Raw genomic sequence first — 24195 nt, 5'->3', positions numbered from 1 at the left:
TTTTCCCAGTAAGATCACATCAATGTTAATTTAAATTGACAAATAATTTGTGTTTTTAATGTCGAAGACTTTGGATGATATTGAGTTAGAGATTTAACAAGACCACCAGTATACTTGTTCCTTGCAGGAATAATGTCTGCCAGATTTCTTTGGAAATGTTATTCAGTGACCATAACATTCATGAAGAAGCACTGGGAAGGCTTTAATTGTATTTTACAAGGCATATATTTGCTAAATAGCTTTGCATGGGTGTATAAAATAAAGATGAACCAATATTGAGTTGATGTTAAATCCAATTTTCTTCATGCAACTACTCACTCGGTGTTACCATTTTCATTTGGTTGAAAAAAACTAAGAATTGATTTAATTGATTGTTAAGTGTAGTGTATATCTGTCCACAGAAAGATCTGATGTTAAACATACATTATGCAAGAGCTAAATCTGTCTATTGCAGGTCTTTCTTTAGGCCTGAAATGTTATCTAAATTATTAGACATTAATTAACTTATCCAGACCATAATCAACTCCAGATGGCATCGCTAGCCTGCGATCTTAAAGGGACAATAACACTCTTGCTGGCTTGAAAGCTCCAGAAAATAAATAATATCTCTATCTAAGTACTAGATGTTTAAGTGTCCTACCTGTTGTGTAAATTATCCATTACATCCTATTTTACTTGTCCAGAGGGTTCGAAAATATTTTTAAATCGAAGTTTCATTTGAAAAGGTTTACGTTAGACGTTTCAAACCATTATTTTGAATTTTTCAAAAATTTTAAATAAGGTGTGTTAAGATGAAATTTGTATCATCAATTAATTGAAATATTCTAAAATAGTACAATTTGTTGACCAGAATAAAGATTGGACATATTATTCAGTTACAACAAGAGTGGTATTCAGCCTTTAAGTGGATTGTGATCCGATTTACTGCACAACTTTCCTTCTCGAGTAAACGATTAAATGGATAATCGAGACTAGGCTGTTTAATGTACTGACTTTAGTAATGATGACCGAGGCTAGGCATTAATTTCATTCGCTTAGTTCTCGGTTCATAGGGGATCAATTTGAAAGAAATTTTCAGCAAATTGCCTTTACATTATCTAGTTTTTAATTATTATAGTGAGAACTGCCAACTCGTTATCGAATCTCCAATAATGTATCTTTAAAATATAACCAAAATGTAGTTGTTTTGATGGTGTCCTATCACTACTTTATAATATTTGTTCAATGTACATGTAATTCAACACTTTACTTTCATCTTGTATCAAAGAGGTTTAGTTCCTTTAAAATGACAAAAATTGAACAGAACAAACTTTTATTCATCATCACTCACTTTGGGTCTAATTTTTGGAGTACATTTAAATTCATGGTGAAAAATCTATTTGACAATTTAGGGATAATAAGCCAAAACTGAATAAACAATCTAATTTCTATGAGCATTTCATGAATTTACGCTTTTACAGATTTCATTGGTAAAAGTTCTTCTTTAGTTATTTTAAGATTAACTGACTGGTGATAATTAACAGTATACAATGAAATATCTGAGCTTAACAAAAATAAATGTAACAATTAGAAATACTCATGTATTATGTGATGACAAAGATAGTAACATAAGTTCAATCATAACATTCCAGTATCCCTGCCATAACTAAATTCTACAATTGTATTGGTTAAGGAATTTAGTGAATATGTAGTTTACCATTCCAATTATAATACATGTATATCCATAAAATAAAGAAAGGTTGCCAGACCAGAAAACATACGGACAGAGCAGCTAAATCGTCTGGGCAGTCAACAAGAGTTGTCGCATATTTTACTTTTGTCGGTACTGAAACATTTATAATACTCTAAAATCTTATTAAAAGTAACAACTCATTGAGTAATTATCAGAAATCATTAGAATTTGTATACAAAACATTAAATATCATGGATTTAGTTATCAAAAATCAATATACTTATTCGTCTCAAGACCGTAAACTCTGTTCTAATCTAAAATCAATCGAAACGATTATTTATTGACGTAAACATGGTGTAAAAATATAAAATCAATCAAATGAAAAGAGATCAAGGGTCATAACTATGGCAGTAATTATCGGAAATTGTTGAAAATCAATAGGATTCTTCGTCCCAAGACCCTTCAACACTGTATATAAATTTATACCCCGGACCAACGGACGCGACAACAATATACGACCACATAAATGTGGGCGTATAAAAATGGTACAGGTAACCTTATTTATAATTCTTGCTACATTCAGTGTATATACAAATCCAAACAGATCTTTCAGATCATAAATCCATTTTGCAATATATCTAGCATATTTCTGAATACCAGGTTGGCAATGTTATGTTGAAAGAAAATTTGTTATACTGTTACTTCAGAGAATTGCCAAAAGCAATAGAAATTTGATTACAATTTCGGTTGAGCAACAAAACAATTTATGATCTGGGGGGCTTTATTATTAATACCGTAACTTATTTTAACAAGGATTTTCTAATGAAATATCTCTTTCTTTGAAATATTAAAAAAATATAGACATTAAATAAAATCCTCATGAAAATAAAACCTTACACAACAAATTCATATAAAAAAAACCACCCCAAAACAGAGTTAAAACTGAATGGAAAAATAAGGCCTTTTGGTAATCCCACCAAGTTTCAATAAATTCCAATGAGAACCTTTTTCTGTATCCTGCCAGATGTGAATGGAAAAATGATGTGCCAAAATTCTTTCTTATGGCACAATGAGCAATCTCACCAAATTTTAAAAACTGGAAGACGGTCTCGTATTACGTTCACAAGATGTCATTTTGAACAATGCTAACTATTTCTGAATGTCCTATAGGATTATTAGACCCAATGAACATTAATACCAATTTAAAAGAAAACAAAACAAAAAAAAACCCATCTCTTCTGTATGACTTTGACACTTTACATGTCAAAACATGACTTGGAATTTTTTTTTTACAAGGGTACCTCCTTATACCCCAACGAGAAATCACACCAAGTTTTAAAATTTTCTCCCGTAACTACAAAATGAACATTCCCTGCAAGTTCGAATAAATTCTAACAAAACTGTACAGTGTCCACAAGAAATGTTGGACTGTCACGGATGATGACAACAATGATTACCTCCACAAACATTGTGGGCATATACATGTAAATAAAAAGGAACTGGTCACATTCAATTATGCTTCAAATATTAATGAAAAGTACACTTGAAATTTAAAAAGAAAACTGCACACCATGACTGCAACTGTACTGACAGGAAACATTAATAAGCATAAATTCAGGGTTAACATTAATTTAAACTTTTAAAGGCACAATTTTATTGTAACAGTACTCTTCTAACATAATTAACAAATAACCTCTATATCAAAATATTATTTACATCTAGAAATACAATTTAAGTAAATAAATTGCAGACATTATTTTGAACAATATCTGCAAAATAATATTTATTCACAGCAAGATTAAGATACTAAAGCTATTTACATGTAGTAGATATAAATGTAATGCATGTGCTAACAACAAAGGGCATCGATATAAAACAAATGAAAAAATTAATAATAAAATATCATTTACAATATTAATTGTTTTACAATAATACTTTGAATGAGGGTTTCGTAATTTGTACAAGTAGTTTTTGTGTTTAAGCATTGTTAATAGTTATGCTTCGCTATTTGGATTACTTTGTACAATTGCTATAGTAGGTTGGCCTGAAGCATCCATTTGTTGTATAGCTGTGCCTGTTACTGCCTCTATTAATTCCCCCTCATTATTAGTTGATACTACACCCGTTACAACAGCTATATCTTCTGTAGAAATGACTGGCACTGTTTCTCCTTCTGCTGTTTCTACTAAATGAACTTGTTTGATATCACCTTCTGTAGTAATAATAGTACCCTCCTCCGTTACAATGGCTGTTACTTCACCAGGTTCGGTGGTGGAATCATCCAGGGTTTCATCATCAATTTCTTCTTTAACCAAACCCTCTTCATTTTCTTCTTCATTTTCAGTTTTCAGTACAACTTCACCTTCTTCTGGATGTAACCGCTTTTTGTGTTTTGTCAACAAGGTCTTCTTTCGAAACTTTTTGGGACACTGGTCACATCCAAATGGTTTCTTCACCATTCCACCTTGATTTTTCTTGTCTTTATGCATCTTCTTAACATGTACATCCATGGTAGCTTTACGTGCGAAGGATCGATCACATATATCACAGGTATAAGGTTTCTCACCTGTGTGTGTTCTCATGTGCTTTTTAAGATCGTATCGCATTACAAATGCTTTGTCACAATCAGTGCATTTATGAGCTCGAACCCCCTTGTGAAACATCTTATGCTGAATCAAGTTGCCAGGGTTACGGAAAGATTTACCACACTGTTCACAGGCATAAATTCTAGCTTCTTCTCCAGAGTGATGTAGGCGCCAATGTTGGGCTCTGTGACTACTCTGTAGAAAAGTTTTACCACAATCTTGGCAAGCAAAATTTCGTATTTTTGTATGGGTTACCATGTGTGACTCACGATCACCTTTAGCTCTGAATCTCTTGTCACACATGTTACAAGGAAAGGGGCGCTCACCTTTATGGATCAAAAGATGTTTATTTAAATGGCCTTTATTGTAGAATCCTCGATTACATTCTGGACACGTATGGGGTTTATGTCCTCTATGAGTCATCTTGTGCTGACCAAGCACACCTTTTGTAACATAACACTTTCCACATTCATCGCAGGCAAATGGACGATCTTTGGTAGGATCTTGACGCCGATTGCTCATTCGATTAATATTCTTCTGAGTCATAACAGTTATGTTTCTAATTTCATTACTGTGTGGTATGACATTAGCATTAGCGGTTTGACCTGTAGCAATTGGGGGGATATTGGATAGAACAACATTGTTTTCTAATGCCTGTTGTTTGTGCACCATTTTATGTTGATTGAGGTGCCCTTCAGATTCAAACAAACCATAGCAAATATTACATCGAAGCTGTTGATGGCTGGTCATATGTTGGGCTAGGTCACTCTCTTGAAAAAATGTTGACTTGCAGTTACCACAAACATAAATACGAACTACTGCTACCTGTTCAGCTCCAACATGTTCCTGGGTTTCTACTTGTACCATATGAGTTTGTTGTTCATGATGTTGTTGCATATGATGAGGATGTCCATGATGACCAGGATGTTGTTGCTGCTGATGAGTAACAACTGTGTGAACTTGTTCTTGCATCTGTGGCTCTGGAATTTCTTGAATCATCATCTGATGTTGTTGTGGATGATTGTCATTTCTATCATTCTGTAAATGACACTGCATATGTGCCAAACATTCTGGTTTCGAAGTAAAACCCATGTCGCAGAATGCACATAGGAACAGCCCTGATGGTGTATGGGAGGCATATTGCATCATCATCTTGAAAGATTAATCATTCAATCTGAAATGTATAAAGACAATATTTAAATATGTAACAACAAATGTGGACGTACGATAACAACTGGTATCAACTATATCATTAGGTATGGGGTGGAATTTAAGACATAATTCTAATCCATAATCTAGTAATGTGTACACAACATGTACATGTATGCTAATACTAATATTATAAATAATATATCAAATTGGCTATGTTCACCTGCAAAAGGCTAATTTATAGGCTTTATATTTGTTAAATAGTGCAGGTGAATTTGTATTTCATTTCCATTATATTAAAGTAGATTGTAGACTGTTTAGTTTTGTAAACATTTTACAGATCTTACAAGATAACAACATCATAACTCCCATTATGGAAATAATGTCAATGATGACACTGATGAAATTTAAATTTTACAATAACTAGTCCTGAATTATTTGGTAGCCATGTAAAATCTTTCCCTTTTCAATATTTTCATAACCCGACAGCAGACATGAAAATGAAATGAAATGGGGTTCAACGTCCTACTGTTTTTCTCTGAACTGGGCTAATGAAGACGGGCATACACCATACAGTGTGCTATGAGGGAAATTTTGCCCGTCCAGCAGCACTACTACGGCCTACTCTTATATCGAATTCCAACTTCAAGGGATCTTTTACATGCACGCCAATGTTTACAGGGGACCTCGGTTTTTCATTCCATCCGAACAACTAGACAGCTGTCCTTGTCGGGCCCTCCGTCCTGCATCACTGAACACCCGACCTCCAGGCTAGCGAGCCAGCGTCTTACCCACTTAGCTACCGTGACCCCAAATTCCTGAAGTTATAGCCCGAGAAATCCCTCTCTGGCCCCTAAGTACAGCAACATGACAGCCCTTCGTTTAATTTTGGGTAGTCCCTAAAACTTTGGACAGTGATTTAAGGTATTAAATACGGTGAAAGTATTGATAAGTAATTATCAGAAAATCATTAGAATTTTTTTTTTTTATAAAGTTCCGCCCCATGCTAACGTTTAGTATACGAAACATTTACTATCATGGATTTAGCTGTTCAAGTTATCAAAATTGATTGAAAATAAATATACTTGTTCCTCTCAAGACATTAGACTCTGTGTATCAATCTGAAGTCAATAGGATGATAACTTTACCCTCTAGAGCATCACAAGATTTTTCAAAGTGATCAAGGGCCAAAACTTTGGCAGTAATTATCGGAAATCGTTGAAAATCAATAGGATTCTTCGTCTCATGACCTCAAACACTGCGTATCAATTTAAAGTGAATCGGATATTAGCGTTAGCCTCTTGAGCATCCACAAGATTTTTTGAAGTGATCAAGGGCCATAACTCTGGCAGTAATTATCCGAAATCGCTGAAAATCAATAGGCTTCTTCGTCTCATGACCTTAAACACTGTGTATAAATTTTCAAAAAGTCAATCGGATATTATCTTTAGCCTCTAGAGCATCCACAAGATTTTTTGAAGTGATCAAGGGCCATAACTCTAGCAGTAATTATCCAAAATCGCTGAAAATGAATAGGCTTCTTCGTTTCATGGCCTTAAACACTGTATATAAATTTAAAGTCAATCGGATATTAACTTTAGCCTCTAGAGCGTCCACAAGCAATTGTGGACGCCGGACCGACGGAGGCGACGACAATATAAACCACATTTCAATGTGGGCGTATAAAAACATAATCCAGTAAGTTGCAGTACAATATGCGAGAATATTGAAAGGAACAGAGATCTTTCGGTTATAAATATACATTTCAAGTTTCATCAAAATCGGATAAAAACTGAAATGAAATGAAATGGGGTTTAACGTCCTACTGTTCTGCTCCTATACTGGGCTAATGAAGACGGGCATATGCCATACAGTGTGCTATGAGGGAAATTTTGCCCGGGCAGCGGCACTATCGCCTTCTCTTACATCGAATTCCAACTGCCAAGGGATCTTTTACGTGCATTCCAATGTTTACATGAGACCTTGTTTTTTCGTCGCATCCGAAGGACTAGACAGCTGTCCTTGTCAGGCCCTCCGTCCTGCATCACTGACAAGGGGTGGATAAAAACTGTGACCTCTAGAGGGTCCAGAACCTTGATATACCATACTTTTACACTGTTTGCATACGGGAAGCGATTTTTACGAATTTCCAACTCATACGTCATTATGGTGTAAAGGTGATGTATATATATTTGAACGCTTTTTTAAATCAGATAAAAATTGTGACCTCTAGAGGGACGACAAGCTAAAAACTTGATTTTTCATACAATCAGGAGCCATAGTTCAGGACGCTATGATCCGATACATGCCAATTTTGAAAGGAGCCAAGGTCTTTGGGAGATAAACCTATATTTCAAGTTTCATCAAAATCGGATAAAAATTGTGAAATGTAGAGTGTACACAAACAAATTGCGGACGGACAGGTCGACAACAATATGAAAATGTGGGCGCATAAAAAAAATTTCATGTTGAAAGAATAGATCTACCGGTACCTTTTTAAAAAATTTAATTGAAAAATTAACATTAGATCTATAAGCTTTTTCTATGATCAATAATTGATGGCCTAAGCACATTATTATTAGATAAACGTAAACCCTAATAATAAAGACTTCATTTTAAGGTTGTTTGCTTCCCTAATTTCAAAACCAATCATAACATAACAATTTTTAAAACATTCAAAACAATTTAACAAAGAAATAGATTTTGAAATGGATTGGCAAGCCTTCAAGATATTGGGCTATTTAAAGATTTTAAATAATTTTTGCCCTTTGGTTTTAACTTTGTTAGTAACATTGTGATTACAGTTGCATACGAAATGGTCTGGATGACCAGTCCAAGAATCTGGTCGTTATTTGATGGAAATAATCGTCAAGATAACAGCACTTTAGACATTCTCTACAAGTCTTCTTCTTTTTATGAAACGGACACCTATCCACAAAATTGTGGTCTGGATGTACTATCCATATTGGTAGACTGTCCGCCCAGACGGATCGAAGTCGACTGAATTCTCGGCCAGCGGAAAACATCGTTTTAAAACTGTGTCACTGATATCAGGAAGTTAATTTCCATTAAATATAGATATTTAATTATGTATAACACCCTAAATAAAGAGGAGTCTTCTAAACAAAATAACTGACAACGGATCATACAACCTCTTTTAGTTGTGATAAACCAGTCACTAGACCTGGCGCTATTTCCTCGCGCAAGTGAAGTTAAACGATATGTTCGACATTTTGTTGACTGGACAAAAAAATATGGTGCTCGAAGAGGGTTATTGTTGTATTTCTCTGTTGAATTATAATAATACTGATATAGTTCGATGACATTTATACCTTCAAGTGAAACTTTGATGAATGGACCAAGTTGAGACTTAAGAATCGAAGATGTACAGCTCAAAAACCGAACAAAAATGCTCGATTTATCCAGGCGTGGACCTCGATCTTCAAGATGGCGTCTGTGGCACGCTTTATCATGACAGGGGCAGATAACCGTACAGCTACTATTTTCGCGGGAATCAAATTTGCCTTTTGAAAATAACACACAACAGATGGCCCATGTCGCTCATTGCCCAAAAATTGTAATATTATTATATTAGTTATATTACTACTTTTGCTACGAATGCTTGAGTGAAGACTGCATAAAATCGACATTACACAAGAATGACAGATCGATTATGTTTATTATCGAAGATTACCGCTCGTTATATTTCATCGAACATAGATTAGGCTACATGCTTTATTAAAAGAAAAATCTTTGTGAAAAAAATTATAACCATGCCTATTTCATCGGGATACATTTATCTTCTTAGGTGGGGGCCACGAAAATTATTACCAATATGCGTAGGCCTACTATTCCGGGGGGGGGGGGGGGGTCTTTTCCTATTTTAACATGACTGGACTACAATAGAAACGTCTACCGGGATTACCGCTGTACGATAAGTATCACCATCAACTTTATTTTTTTGGAACATGGCTTGGCTACAAACAATAGAAATGCCTATAACACTGTTCAATAGCCTACTATCCGAGAATTGTCTTGTCAACACCAGAGCTACATAAATTTTTTTGTAAATCAACATTTTTTTATGAGAAAGGTTTCTCGGCCGTGTGCTTTACCCTTTATCGTCAGATTTGGGAAAGGGTGGGCACTCAAAGCACGAGATAATGATATAGACATTATGTGACATCACAATTAATGCTTTGCATCCATGAAATTGAATCACAATGTCATTAGTGTTAATTCATAACAAAAATTGACATCAAACGAGGTGTTGAATTTCTCTGTTTAAAAAAGCTCAATGTGTATGTATATACGCCAAAATGACGATAGAGACCTTGCGGGAGGGGGTGGGGGAGATACATTGTCTCAGGAACATGACACCCCCTCCCCCTGCAAAAATTCCTGGATCCGCCCCTGAACACACTTGCACAACTATTCTGGACTGTCAGAGCAGTGGGGGTTATTTATATTTGGAGGGGCTGGGGTTATGCATGGCTTAAAAACCTCCTCGGATCTTGGCCAATCATTTAGAAAATTCAAATATAACTCTTTTTTTTTATTTTGTTTCGCGCCACAAGGCTCGACAGGTCGTTTATACATATTATTTTTATAAACCAGACAGCGCGTCAAGCCTCAAAGTGCCAAATGTTCCTCGTTCTCAATAAAGTATAGAGGATAGCTGCTCGGAAAATATGGGTGAGCTGATGAATTTCGCTCAACACCCTCTTTTTTTAAGAAAATTGTTTCGCGCCACAAGGCTCGACAGGTGTTTAAATACATATTATTTTTATAAACCAGACTGCGCCTCTAGCTTCAAAGTGCCAATGGTTCCTCGTTCTCAATAAAGTATTGATGATAGCTGCTCGGAAAATATGGGTGAGCTCTGGTGCATTTCGCTCAACACTCTCTTTTATAACCCCCAAATTTATCTAAGTCATAGACTGACCCCGTGTGGCAGTTTCAGATGGTTCCTGGTGTGTGATTACCGTTTGGCGCATGCGCAGTTGTAGGAGTCAACTCACACCGTTACAGTCGCGGTGTGCATTGACTCCTCGTGATAGGATTTCCCCTAAGATTTTCTTACGGTCAAATCAATATATAGACTATTATGTGCCAATATTTACAGTATTACCACCACGAGAGGATGCAAATTGACGATCTTTATTATTATTATTTAGTATATATACCCGTCCACAATGCGAACATTCTCTCTTGTATTTGGGCTGTCTACATACATGCCATATATGATGGTATAATAAATCTATATTTATGTTAAAGAAATCGGAATAAGAAATTCCATACTTTTATATTTGTGATAAATGAAGCCACGAAATATCAAAGGCCTTAATCTTCCTTTGGAGGTGAATTAATTGATAATTTCAAGCCAATCATCAGTTTGTATGGTTTCCACTGATCGTACGTGTGTAGAACGACTAATCACTAAAAAAAAAAAAACAACGGCAACAAATCACGAACGATTTCAAGCCAATCAACTTAGATCCGTTGATCGTGTAACTACTCATCACTAAAACAATAGCTAATCACGATAACAAGTATGTTTATTAATGACAAAACTCTAATCAAGTACATGATATACTTTTTCCTGTACTGACCAGGAACCAACTCGCACCGCAGGAAGAAGATATAGTTTCGTTGTTAAGGCAAACATCAGTTTCGGACATGCGCAAGTGCCCAGGAGAAAACACACACCAGGAGTCAACTCAAACTATCACACCGGGCCCTTATTCACGAAAACTTAACTAAGATAAAATCCAAATTTTAGTAATTTGATTGGATAATATTAGATTGATTTTAGTGCTTAGCCAATCAAAATTGAAGTATCTACTAAAATTTGGATTTTATCTTTAGTTAAGATTTCGTGAATCAGGGCCCAGGGCGTTAATTTCCTCCCCAAATATAGAATAAAAATTCCCATACCCCAAAACCGGGGGGAGAACATTACCTTATTTGGTATACCAAACACATGTCGTATAAACAAGATAGTATTTGGATATTTTGACAATGGTAAGGATTTTACCAAAATATCACTGTTTTTATATAATATGAATACATCACTCAAATTCATTTAAGTACGTGTGATTTGACCAAATAATTAGTTAAAGATACAATATGGTCGCAAAGACCATAGTATTACACGAAGTCCTCTAACAATTCCTGATCGTCCTTAAGCATCTATATAAAAATACCACTCTACTGTGTTCTCGAGCTATTTTGGAGTACCTCCCTGTTTTACTTTTACTTTTCAACGTAATTTATTTTTGTTTGCCAAAAACTTACAAAAGGAACGGTTTCTCACCACATCTGACGAAAATTGGTAATAACCATACACCATTTACACCTAGAACAATGCGATTCAAAATTGCAGTATGCGCAAGCGCGAATCTCGTAATGGCGGATCAATCCAAACCGAATTTTGTTCATGAATCGCAAAATTGTACTGGAGTATTATTGATTTGGCATTGCATTGGGTTGATATTTTATTACGGCAATTGATAGGGTGGGGGTGGGGTGTCTAACGTTAGGTTTCGACCCCCAAAGGAGTAGGTCGCCTGGCCGACCAATTGTGGGTCTTATCCAGGACCCTTCGATTTGCCTTCCTCGCGCAAGCAATTTATTGAGAAAAAAAAATTGTAACGTATGTTAGTAGTCCGGAAACGAAACGGCCTAGTTTGTTAGTTTTGTATACCGTGCGAACGCGGCGATTGCATTTGATTAAAGTAGCTAGTCTCTAACTCAATATCATCCAAAGTCTTACACGTTGAAAATACGAATTATTTGTCAATTATCAGCCGAAAAAAGTGCATGAAAAAGTGCATTTCCGCGTAAGAAAATTGGGTGGTCTAACGGAGTTCTGCAAGAAAAAAAGCATTTCCGGGTAAGAAAATTGGGTGGTCTAACTGAGTTCTGCAAGAAAAAAAGCATTTCCGGGTAAGAAAATTGGGTGGTCTAACAGAGTTCTGCAAGAAAAAAAGCATTTCCGGGTAAGAAAATTGGGTGGTCTAACAGAGTTCTGAAAGAAAAAAAGCATTTCTGGGTAAGAAAATTGGGTGGTCTAATGGGTCCCTGCAAGAAAATTGCATGAAACGGGATACGAAGTGTTTCAGTTCATATCAATAACAACTCCATCAAAATAGAATCGTATTTCCGTTTTAACCGAGGTGTGTCGAATTAGTGGTCGAATCCAAGCGAAGATAAATTCAATTTTAAAATGCTTAATGAGTCTTGGGTCGCTGGTACATAAATTATGAAAGAAAATGCTATTCGAATATTTCAAATAAAATATTTTTAACGTCTGAAGATTTTTAAAAAGATTAGTAAATTAGCCTTAGTGTGGCCTTTTTGACCGGCAGTGCCAGTCGTGAATGAATTAGTTACGGCCTGTTAACCGAGACTACACAGGGATAACTCTTGGCGACAATGATGGCTACACTTTCGAAGTTTTGATAACTTTAACATGGGTGAGTTTTTAGCCTTTATTATTTTATTTGCAGACCGTCAACACAATTTTATTGCTAGTTCTTGTTCAGAGAATAGCAGTTCTTGCATACACCCCTCAGAATACCCTATAAAACTATGTGATGCCTAGGATTCAAGTGGTTGCTATGTACATGTATATCGTTCTGACGTGTTGTCAATCATTGTCATTGTCAATTTTAGCATAATTTCCCGTTATCCTAGGCCAAAATCAGCTGCTATTTCACCTCCCCTAGTGACTATATTTTCAAACAATTTCTTGAGACTAATGACTCATTATCAGGCGGATCATGTTATTCAGAATTTGGGCAAACTTTGATTTAAATTGTCCACTTTAAAGTAAACACTGCAGAGACTCCCAGAGTGCAAAAAAACAAAACAAAATTGTCCACACTGCTTAGTTACGAATAATTTATGATACCTGTTTATGACTGATTTTCTTCTGTTTTATATATTTCAGAGATGTGTTTGGATGAAGTTTGAAAATAGTGTGATGGTCATTTGAGCAGAATTTCTTGAAGATATTTTTGTCAATAAAGATTTGGGTTGAGGAAGATGGCTGAGCACAAAATGAAAAAAAAGTACACTGTAATATTTATATATGCAGTTATTCGCCTTGCTAAACAGAGGGGAGTTATATATTGTCCAATCGACAGTGTCTAATCCACCAACCAAAACGCAAGATTCACAAGCATGTTACAATGCTGTGTCGATACTGTTTTTTTCCCTGTCTCGGAGGTGGTGTTTGGTAACTATGTTTTTAGGACAATTGTGATACTTAAGTGAATGGTGAACTTTGTGTTGTAAGGTGACAACTGTGATTAACTTTATAGTTAACTTTAAAGTGAACTTTAATTTCGTGAAAACCCATGCTTTCTAACATGGCGGATCTCCATAGACATTGTGAACTATGAACTCTGTGAACTGTGAATTCCGTGACTGTGAACTCTAACTATTGAATTTAAACTGTCAACAAAGAAAGCTGTCAACTTGTTTATGTTTGTACTGTAACTCCTGTTTCTTGTATATGTTTATTTACATAAATATTCATTAATATTTCAAAGCCTTATCATTTCATTCAAGTGTTATCCCGTGATTTGATGACTGTTGTCCTGTCAATTTGGTTTGCCAGCCCACTCAGAATAAACACGTCGTGTGGAGAGGGTTAACATCTTTTTTACCTACAACACCGCAGCATGCCGAGATGAGATTTGGGTAATCTTTTACTTCTTCACACTCTGGTCAAAATTGGTCAACCTGTGATCAGTAGATTTGAGTGGATATGGGAAAGCACAATAAATGAATAGGTACAAGCCTAAGTTCATATATTTTAGCCTGTCTCTGCATATGGGCAGTTTTAGACTATCTTTGCTAATAATTCAGACTCAGAATTTTGTCGAACATCAACTCAATATAAATACTGTATTTATAACATATCGTCTTGTCATTTGTTCTATTGCTAAGCCTTTAGTAGTTAGGTATTGCACATACTTTTGGGTGGTCTAAAATGAGATATTTCAAGAAACACATTTTCTTGCACAAGATTTTAGGGTGGTCTAATAAGCAACTGTAAGGAACACATTTTCTTGCGCATGATTTTTGGGTGGTCAATTAAGCAACTGTGAAGAACACATTTTATTGCGCAAGATTTTAGGGTGGTCTTTCTTAAAAATGATGGTGCATATTTTTTTACGCAAGATTTTAATGGGTGGGTGATCTACCCTGGTCCAGTGCATATTTTTCGACTTGACGTATGATGTTTTTTTTACTACTGCCCCCCGTATCTGGACTTGAATGTTGTAACTAAACTGAAGGCCTCAAGAGGCATTATCATAGGCGTTCATTTTTCGGGCAATGTATTTCCATTTTTCAGGCATAAACTTCAGAGAATGAGACCATATATCATAGATATATATAAAATGAAATCGCTCGTGGTTTACGTTTTGAATACTATAATATTTAAAACCTTGCGCAATAACATTTGTGGAAAACTCGTTTAGTTTATGATTAATTCATTATGAAAATTGGGGGGACGCGGAAAATTTTCGGGCAAATAATCTCAGACACCCCGCCTCCTCTCCACCAACTGAGATTGCCCTCCTACGTCTACTAAAGTCAACTTGAAATTGAACAGACACTTGGTTGTAGCAATTTCTAAAAGCCTGGACCCAGGGCCCTGTTTCACAAAACTTAAATTTCCTTAAAATCGTCCTAAACTAAAATTTCATCTTAACTTAAGATAGATGAGTTTCACAAAACGATTTTAAGCATTTTAGATAAAATCCACTAAATAATATTTTAAGTTAATTTTTTTTTATCTTAACTTAAAATAGTGGCACTTCACAAACCTATTTTAGGGAGAATTTTAAGTAAAATCATTTTTAACTTAGGACAGTCGTCACCCTCTCCTAACTTAAAATCACGACATTAACAAACACTGATTACGTTCTTCGATCTATTGCGACATATACCGTATATAATAGGTATATTTGGAGTAATGTTAATATTGCCCATGCCCAGTGTCACATAATTTTCACATACCATCATTCACAAAAGAATTCTCATTCAATTTCTTTTCAAAGCATGGGAAATGCAGTTCGGTTCACTCGTTTATTTTATTGTAAGGGAATAAAGCCTTTAGATGACGCCCCAAATTAGAACCTCAAGAAAAAAACCACTCACAACCCCAGTAAACAAAAACCCTTATGATGATTTGTAAAAAGATAAATCAATAATCTCAAAGGTGTTTATTGAAAAATGTTATATGCCTATTCGAAATTAAATTTTAATATCATAAATTTATTATTATTTCTTAATGAAGGATTACGTTAATAACACAACATAAATCAGAGAGAGAGAGAGAGAAATGGGATTTAACGTCCACTCGACACAAACTAGGTCATTTCGGGACTAACATATGGTCTAATTTTATTTACATAATTCGCTTGCGCGTAGGGGTCTTTAGCAGTGGGAGGAAACCGGAGGACCCGGAGAAAACCCACGAGGTTGGACAGGCGACATAAATCAGGGAAGTCTTAGGAGTCAAATATATTTTATCTTAGGAAACAATCATTTTAATTGAGTAAGATAGATAGGCATTATCCAATAAGGAGTGTGGCACTTTGGTAATTTCAAAGTGTTTTTGAAACAGTAATGGGGGTGACATTTCAAATCTAGGCATCAGAACATTAGTTATTTGGTGGATAAGTTTCAAAGTTGTTAAATACTTTTAAAATTCGACAAGAATTTACAGTCTAGATTAGTTGTTTGAGTTTGAGTCACAAATTTTAATATCCTATGTTTCTGACAATTCTCAATAGTTTCTGTTGTCCAAAATACCATAAAACTACGAAATTCAAGCGATTTAGTTTATCGATACACATTATTTCCATTGAAGTCTGGGAGTAAATCAAATGCCAAGGTCCTAGTTCAAGGCCAACCCACCGATACATTTCGAAAAGAATAATACGTAATAAAGTCATTAATTTCACTACTCTACGACTGTCTGATCATGTGCAAAGATTGCTATAACGTATGAAACTCTCCCCATTGATATTGTAACCGTTAGTTCAACCTGTCAACAGTTTTCAGTTTCGAAGCGTTTTTGCTTTCACTGTAGGCTTAAGTGCCTGCAACAGAAATGTGCACTGCGCGGGCGCAAGCAATTTTAACTAAAATCTATTAAAATTGCATTTTAAGTTACAATTTAAAATTTCATTTTGATTTTAGTTAAAGTGAAAATCTATTTTAGTGATTTTAGCTTAAGTTTTTGAGAAACAGGGTCCAGGACTCCAGTAATACCACTGAACAAATTTTTGAACTCGTTGACACAAATAGAAATGTCGCCTTCAAATTGTCACCATGACTGCTCTGGCAAGATCATTCTGTAACCACAGACTGCGAGACTCGTCAGTCAATAAGAGATATTAGTTCAGTTTGGTTGTGAATCGCGTTATTTTTATCGGATAATACACTAAGCAAAAGATTGAAACTTTTCATGGTGAAAAGTTGAAATTAAAGTAAAAATCCAATATATGTCATGTGTTAGCCATTATATTACAATTTTCCAATTACGAATGTACAACAAGCGTTCATGGACCAGTGTGTAAAAATCACGTGGGAGGTAAAATAACATAGCCTAAAATACCATTGTTACAATCATCAACTGCACTTACAGATACTGTATCCAAGGGCGCTTTGTCTGTTTGTCTTAACAATTTTAACATATCGGAGTCTAACTGCAGCAAATGACACGGTTTATCAGATGCATCATTACCAGACAGAAGGTTACTTATATCTATACTTATATACCGTTCCGTAGATTCTACATTATTAACATCTTTCGGGTCAACATCGTTTTCAACTAACTCTTTTGTCTCTGTCGAGTCTTTCGCCCTTAATGTATCATTTAAAGGTTCTGTTGCCTTAACCATATTCACATCACCTTCATAGTTGGTGTGCTTTTCAATGTATTGATTCAGTAAACAAATATCGCCTTTATCTTGCGAATCGTCGTCGGGATCCACCGGGGGACTATTAGTATCCATCTCACAAAAATCATCCATTATAACTTTCTCAGACTGGCTTCTAACATGTTCTACTAAGAATGAATCCAAATTTAAAGAGGTATTAAAGTTATCTATGGAGCTGTTTGTATTCTGGTTTTGATCTTGTGCACTTAGATTTAGCATCACGACACCCCTTTCTGCTAGATCACTGTTGTTAGTACCAGAAAGGTTTGCGTTCGATCCAATAATACTATGTGCAATGTCAGATTCAACCCAATTTTCATATGGCTTCGCTGTATTTGACTCAATATAACGCTTTGTATCTTGGTGTTCAGATGGAGTATCATCATATTTATCATCAATTAAAATGACCGAAGATGTCTTGGGGGTACCATCCATAATCATCGAACATGGCTCTATGATATTGCCGTTGTTTACAGGATATTGATGCGGTGGTACGTTATTAGTGCATGTATAATTTACTTTTGTAACTATTGGCGGGGCTTGGGGACTTGCAACAGGAACAAATATGGTTGAACCATAGGTGAACGTCTTAGTTGTTGGTCCTGGGGCTAATGGTTGATATAATCTAGGATTAACCTGAAGCGTTGGCCCAGCTTTTGTCACTGGTTGTAGAAGTGGATGGTTTTGAATGTGCCTTGAAATCAACGAGTTGTCAGCTACATCACTACCAGAGCTGTGACTTTTCTAAAGAAAAAAGGAAATAAATGTGTTTTTGCCTTTTTGAAAATAAGGATGCAAGCTAATACTCTTATGAACATCTTTTGAATATTGAAAAGTAGACCACATGATGAACTAAAAAAAGATGAAAATTAGAATTCAAAATCCAAGCAAACGAGTCCTGCGACTAATATCGCCTTCACACATATAGTGCACCACGCCCTCAGTGTTAAAATTATATTTGGAATGTGTTCAACAAGGTCTATCACATGTAATATTGACTGACACCAACATCGTCATAGCCTTTCTATGGCTAGCACACCAAACATATGCTGCCTAGCCAATCTCATCAATTAAACAAGAATACAAGGATTCAACCAAGAAAATCTAATTAATAAGCGACCCTTGCATTTGGAGTATGACATACCAACTGTTCTTGTGTTTTCGGTACATTCTCAGCACTGCTCCTGAAAAAACCCAAAAAATCACCCTTTATAATAAGGCCGTTCTTCACAAAAAGAACCAATCATGGAACTTCTCAATGAATTTAGAACACAAAACAGATTTTAATGTCTATTTTATAAAATGTTGAACATTGTTTTCAAATTAGCTCTTGGTTAAAGGCTCAATACCACTCTTGTTGTAACTGAATAATATGTCCCAATCTTTATTCTGGCCAACAAATTGTACTATTTTACAATATTCCAATTAATTGATGATACAAATTTCATCTTAACACACCTAATTTAAAAAAATTGGAAAAATTCAACTGAATGATTTTAAAAGCCTGACGTAAAGCTTTTCAAATGTGACTTGGATTTAAAAATATTTTTGAACCCTCTGGACAAGTAAAATAGGATTTAATGGATAATTTACACAACAGGTAGGACACTAACACATCTAGTACTTAGAATAAGGCTATTTTTTATTTTCTGGAGCTGTCAAGCCAGCAAGAGTGTTATTGCCCCTTTAAAAGACTGTCCAAGAATTTTTATCTGCCTCGATCGTTCTGTCGAATATCATACACACCTGACAACTCTCATACATACGACATAATTACAAGATTTATTCTTATCTTCTTGATCTGCAGTAGTAGCATCTGAAAAATAGTCACGACATTGACGATAACAATTATTCAACACCATTGAAAGACGTATTTTTATAACGTGTCTCCGAAAAGACATTACATGTACTTAGTTTCAGTTTACCGACACGTGTTGTGTTATATATATCTAATCGACAAATAGCTCCTGATAACGAAACTTTCTAAGCCCCCCCCCCCCCCAAAAAATACCTGTTTACGGTTACCCAACTAGCCTTAGTTTTTTGAGCCCATATCACCGACCTTTTGTCTTTCATTCCTAGTTCCTATAAATCGTACTTGGTGTGGTTTTCAGCAAATTTCCTGACAGAAGGCCCGACCAACCGACCCTAGGCTATTGTTTTGGAACAAGTAAGCGCGTAGCCTTAATCACAGATATTTTGGATTTTTTGTTTAAAGGACGAATCATTGAAACTATGGAATTATTTCTCCGGTGATTTAATAAGCCGTTTACTCGTTTTGCGAATTTTGCTGATGTTGGTAAAATGATCATGGTGGAGAATCATATTCAGATTTATTTTGTTATCAAAATCTTGTAACATTCTTAATCTTATTCTAAGCCTACTTGTCCAAAGACTTCAACTAAACCCATATAATTAGTGAAGCTTTTTATAAAGTTGCTTGTGGCCTGGTGCTCAATAAATCGTCAGCTTTGTAAGAAAATTTCATTAATTTTAAAGGAATGAGAATAACTAATATCTCACCTCTGTTTAAAGTATTAACCGACACTGGTGATAATATCCTTTTATTCATAGAAACTCTTTTAGGCATTCTAATCTGAAATATAACCCACAAAAATAGATATAAATTGGACTAGAATAATTCAGATTATAGACCCTAACAATGAACAATAAAAAAATTTGTTGTGTGTAGGATCCCAAGTTACTCATCCGTAACTTAATTGCCACCAAAACAAGTGTAACGTTCCTAATGTTTGGATTCCACACATGTCTGCGGTATACTGACTCTGTTGTGTTGGGCCTGCACGTATGACGTAATTACTCTTAGACAGCTTCAATTTATCAGCTGACAACTCACCCGGAGTTTTGTCGGGCTATTAATGGTTTCTATTTTTTGTCTTATCAGGCGGGGGTCGCACTTTGACTTGCAGTTACGGTGAAGGTAGGTTAACAATTCGGATTTGTTTTGTCTGAACAAGGGGTGTCTGTATTCATAGAGATCGTCATAGTCATCAGTTGATTCGCCAGTCATACACATTGGTGCTGTAACTTTCTTAAATCCATACAGATTTAGTTGTCGAATAAAACTTGAGAAATGTTGGGTTTTAAAAGGCTTGGTTGCAGGTTTAAGATACTCTTCTTGAAAACAGGTTCGGATTATTCTGATTGTCTTCCCACTTGGCCCCCAGTTGATAGCTTTAGTTCTACAGGAATTAACAATTCTCCATAATCTAGCTGGAAATCGGTACATCATCGAATCACATCTCATCCGTGGAGGTGAAACGGTTAAATGGTGGGATGAGTTCGTCATAGACATTACTGTGAAATCATGCTAGATACACTGTTCGATAAAGTTAACTTAATTAAATACCCCGGTACATTCTCTTTTCAGAGCGTTCATCTAGGAATGGACACCACGTCTCTGACACTTGCGTCATACCAAGGACAACGTCATCGCATGATGACGTAGGGAAATTGAAAATAAACGTCACATAATTTAGCGCCTTTATAGGCCTATTTGAGTTTGTGACACAAAAACTTTATTATAAAAATGCAAAAACATTTCGTGATACATAACTTAAATATGTCTAAAAATACATGTGTGGACAATTATAGTACAATGCAAATAAGTAATATGTTGAATTGTTCAAATACATGTAGGCGGCCTATGGCATAACACGGCGGCAAAATGATGCATTCTATAGGCTATAACGACAATGGACGCCACAGCAAAGAAATTTCAGTGAGGTTTAACGTAGGAGTAGTAGGACTACTTTTCTGCAATGAAAACGGGCATTGCCATGCAGTGCGCTATGTGGGGCATTATGTCCGGACTGTCACGGTTCTTTGGAACGATAGATCGAGGACGGTCCAACGCATTTCTTTACCTTGGTGTAAGCGGCCCGTGCATTCGGAGTTCTTTTGTTTGCCGAGTGTTTGGTTTGATTTTCCCCGCGAAATTCAATCAGATCAGACGACCAGTAATCTTAAAAGCTAAATCAAATTGAAAAGTAAAATCAAATCTAGATAAAAATCAAATCAAACTCCAAAGGAACGTCATATTGGCTGAATGGCGCGTGCATTGTTTACATAAGACGTTACTGCTTCGGGAAGCTCGAATGCTGCCTTTTAGTCATTTTAATACCCATTTACACTAAATAGGAAATAATTTTTACCTACAATACGTCAAACGCCTTTATTTATTTTTCCAATACCTAAAAAAAATGTTTTAGAATTTAATTTGTCGCAGGAAAAAAGTTAATATTTCTGGCTCATTCAGTTGCATCGATGTCATCCTTATCAGTGATTGTAGTGGCCTAGCGAAAATTCACTGCTGATCAGTGTGATTAAAATTGAAATTAAATGGAAGTTAAAATCAAAATAAAATTAAAAATAAAATCAAAATTTACTATTACCCCATAATTGGCATAATGCGTTGCGGTTTGGCAGAATTGACCTAATTGAACTATGACCCGTTTTGACACGCCCAGGTGCCGCGAGATCTCCCTAAATGTGTCGCGAAATTTTGAACGGCACACTAATCTAGTATCGTGTCGTGCGGCACACTAAGAAAATGCGAAGGCGCAACCTTGATTATCTTCACCCCTGCAATCGGCGAGTATTAAGCTGGTGCGCAGATTGCCAACCTTGCGCTAATTACCCCTCGATGTTTTTATGATTTTAATTTATTGATGTAAGTATTGTGTCAGACGTATCTATACGTAACTATGACCTGACCCCTATATATCGACTTTGTAGTGAAATAATTTTTAAAGGGATATTTCCAGATGGATTTTGGGCTATAAAACTGCTTAATTGTGTGTGAAAAGCCCTTAATAACCTCTAACTTAGATCCGAGCAACTGCCTCTAGTCTGGTGACAATGAGTCTTAGCCGTTCATGGCTCTTTTTTTATACTGTATTCGACATTTATGTGCTAAATATGGATATTATAGACAAAACCACAACTAAACACCATTTGTATATGCCGTGGAATTATAGGATGGGTTGTTGTTTTTATATTTTCGTGTGATCAAATAGATACTAGGCCTACTAAATGGCTGGACTTTTCACCTGCAAATGATACATTGTATACTAAAATACAGAATGGATTCTTTGTAATTTGGAAGATAGAATGGTTTATAGTGATAGTAGGTAGTCCCGTATTTATAAAAGGAATGGCTGGTAATTTTTGTCAATTGAAAATCTGTCATTCAAAATGGTTGAGAAGCGTGTAAACTGTAAAGTGTAGTACTAGTAGGGCAGTGAAGAACAGGCAACCCAGCGGGCACGCAACGTTGTTACAACATTGTGACAACGTCAATATTGGTCGTGACGTTGTACAACGTGTTTTCGACCAATATTCGACGTTGTATTTACGTCATATACAGGTTGTTGACACAACGTTGTCACAACGTCATCAAAACGTTATCAAAACGTCATATACAGGTTGTTGTCACATCGTTGTCACAACGTTGCCACAACGTCATTAAAACGTTATTCTAACGTCATATACAGGTTGTTGTCACAACGTTATCAAAACGTCATATACAGGTTGTTGTCACGGCGTTATTACAACGTTGTTACAACGTTGTCACAACGTTGTAACAACGTCTTCAAAACGTTATCAAAACGTCATATACAGGTTGTTGTCACAACGTTGTCACAACGTCATCAAAACGTTATTCAAACGTCATATACAGGTTGTTGTCACAACGTTGTCACAACGTTATCAAAACGTCATATACAGGTTGTTGTCACGGCGTTGTTACAACGTTGTCACAACGTCTTCAAAACGTTATCAAAACGTCATAGGTTGTTGTCACAACGTTGTCACAACGTTATCAAAACGTCATATACAGATTGTTGTGACAACGTTATCAAAACGTCATATACAGGTTGTTGTCACGGCGTTATTACAACGTTGTTACAACGTTGTCACAACGTTGTAACAACGTCTTCAAAACGTTATCAAAACGTCATATACAGGTTGTTGTCACAACGTTGTCACAACGTCATCAAAACGTTATTCAAACGTCATATACAGGTTGTTGTCACAACGTTGTCACAACGTTATCAAAACGTCATATACAGGTTGTTGTCACGGCGTTGTTACAACGTTGTCACAACGTCTTCAAAACGTTATCAAAACGTCATAGGTTGTTGTCACAACGTTGTCACAACGTTATCAAAACGTCATATACAGATTGTTGTGACAACGTTGTTAAAACGTTGTCACAACGTTGTCATAACGTTATCGAAACGTCATATATAGAAGTTCGAACCTTGACCTCTGATTGTCAAACCAAGGTCACCACGAGACTCCCAGGGGTCAATTTAGTTTAAATAGCCACGACCTCAAGGTCGTCGGATCCGATTTGTGATGGGCGAGTTATCTGCCCTTAGACCACACCGCTGTAATACTCAGCTATTTCACTTTCTAGGGAAATTTGCCCAAAAAATGTCTTCCAATCGCCCCGGGATTTGGTGACCCGATAGACTGACCCAACATTTGTTCTTCATTTTTTAAAATCGGCAACCAAAAGTCGTGACCTTGACCCGCTAGGGGCCCCGGAAGTATTTTGGTTTTTGAACCCTAGAGGCCCATCTAATAAAGTCAGGACCACTGGACCTTGACCTTCCAAAATGTCATCTTGGTCCACATGACCACGGTAGGTCAAGGTCATCTGAAAGGGTCAAGGTCACCAAAATATCTACTGAGTCGGATGCTCCCGGGCACATGGTGAGGCCCCGGGTCTGCGCGGCAAATCAAAGGTCATGACCATGGATAGGCAACTCATTGACCTTTCGAATGGGGCCTTGAC

The 24195-nt window shown here is 36.0% G+C and overlaps 2 protein-coding genes across 4 annotated transcripts; both read right to left on the bottom strand.

Moving 5' to 3' along the window:
- Positions 1 to 1295: 1295 nt before the first annotated feature.
- On the bottom strand, positions 1296 to 8872 carry LOC126814588 (gastrula zinc finger protein XlCGF26.1). 3 transcript variants are annotated; one of them, XM_050539839.1, is made up of 2 exons: positions 8739 to 8872; positions 1296 to 5431 (listed from the first exon to the last, which is right to left on the bottom strand). In XM_050539839.1, the coding sequence occupies exon 2, from the start codon at positions 5407 to 5409 to the stop codon at positions 3667 to 3669; it is 1743 nt and encodes a 580-aa protein (XP_050395796.1). In that variant the 5' UTR covers positions 5410 to 5431; positions 8739 to 8872; the 3' UTR covers positions 1296 to 3666. The 3 variants fall into 3 exon arrangements, with proteins under 3 accessions (XP_050395796.1, XP_050395798.1, XP_050395797.1); XM_050539841.2 differs by lacking the exon at positions 8739 to 8872 and adding an exon at positions 8219 to 8328; XM_050539840.2 differs by lacking the exon at positions 8739 to 8872 and adding an exon at positions 8209 to 8289.
- A 7817-nt stretch (positions 8873 to 16689) lies between these two features.
- On the bottom strand, positions 16690 to 21565 carry LOC126814615 (heat shock factor protein 2). Its single transcript, XM_050539880.2, has 5 exons — positions 20230 to 21565; positions 19896 to 19968; positions 19119 to 19188; positions 18517 to 18556; positions 16690 to 18116 (listed from the first exon to the last, which is right to left on the bottom strand). The coding sequence occupies exons 1-5, from the start codon at positions 20686 to 20688 to the stop codon at positions 17013 to 17015; spliced, it is 1746 nt and encodes a 581-aa protein (XP_050395837.1). The 5' UTR covers positions 20689 to 21565; the 3' UTR covers positions 16690 to 17012.
- Positions 21566 to 24195: the final 2630 nt, after the last annotated feature.

The sequence above is a fragment of the Patella vulgata genome, chromosome 3 (genome assembly GCF_932274485.2).
Source record: "Patella vulgata chromosome 3, xgPatVulg1.2, whole genome shotgun sequence".
NCBI classification, from domain to species: Eukaryota; Metazoa; Mollusca; class Gastropoda; family Patellidae; genus Patella; species Patella vulgata.
The sequence above is the reverse complement of the archived record's forward strand: the minus strand, read 5'-3'. Positions and strand labels throughout refer to the sequence as shown.